Genomic DNA, 612 nt, shown 5'->3' with positions numbered 1-612 from the left:
TAACAAATTGAGTGCCCGCACACCCGCCACAGTGCGCCAATCGATGTGGGTAATGCCGGTTACCCCATCGTGGTGCCAAGGTCCAGAACTTCGTATTGTCGGAGGAAGCCAAGGGCCAGCGACGTTTTTCTTCTGGAAGACCCGTTGGCCCTTAGGCTACGGCGTTAGACAGTACCGGGGCACGCCGCGTCGTGCTGGGGCAGAAATATATCCAAGAAGGTCCTGGGGCACGTGCCGACGTGCTATCAGCAGTTTCACCCGCACCAGGTTGCCGCTGAACGGTGGTGGTGTAGAGGAAAATCCCGGCCCTTCACTGCGAGGAATGCAATGGAACCCAGCTGGGCTTATCCAGGCCAAGAGGCTTGCTCTCCACAGAAACCCTTGTTGAGGAGAATGTGACGTTCAGCCTTCTAAGCAAGAAGGAACTATCTTGTGCGGAAGTGTCGAGTTTCACAATCGCTGGTTACCAACATCGTGGAGTGTCCCGCCCCTCTAAAGGAGGCGGCGTTTCGATTCTTGCGCGTGAGGATCTGCCAGTAGAAGTAGGACTCACCGTAGTTGCAAGCATTGAGCATGCTCATGCAACGATCCACATGTCAGAAGGTCTGGCGC

General features: G+C 55.7%; 1 protein-coding gene across 1 annotated transcript; it reads left to right on the top strand.

Annotated features, from left to right (window-relative positions):
- Position 1: 1 nt before the first annotated feature.
- Positions 2 to 388, top strand: TM35_001011020 (BES15S03c; the record flags this gene model as incomplete). The annotated part of the gene is made up of 1 exon (XM_029031605.1): positions 2 to 388. A coding segment is annotated over one exon (387 nt), but the record flags the coding sequence as incomplete, so codon positions are not given.
- Positions 389 to 612: the final 224 nt, after the last annotated feature.

The sequence above is a fragment of the Trypanosoma theileri genome (assembly GCF_002087225.1).
Source record: "Trypanosoma theileri isolate Edinburgh chromosome Unknown TM35_Tth_101_V1, whole genome shotgun sequence".
Lineage (NCBI taxonomy): Eukaryota > Euglenozoa > Kinetoplastea > Trypanosomatida > Trypanosomatidae > Trypanosoma > Trypanosoma theileri.
Note: the sequence above shows the minus strand (reverse complement) of the source record. Positions and strands in the feature narration are given on the sequence as shown.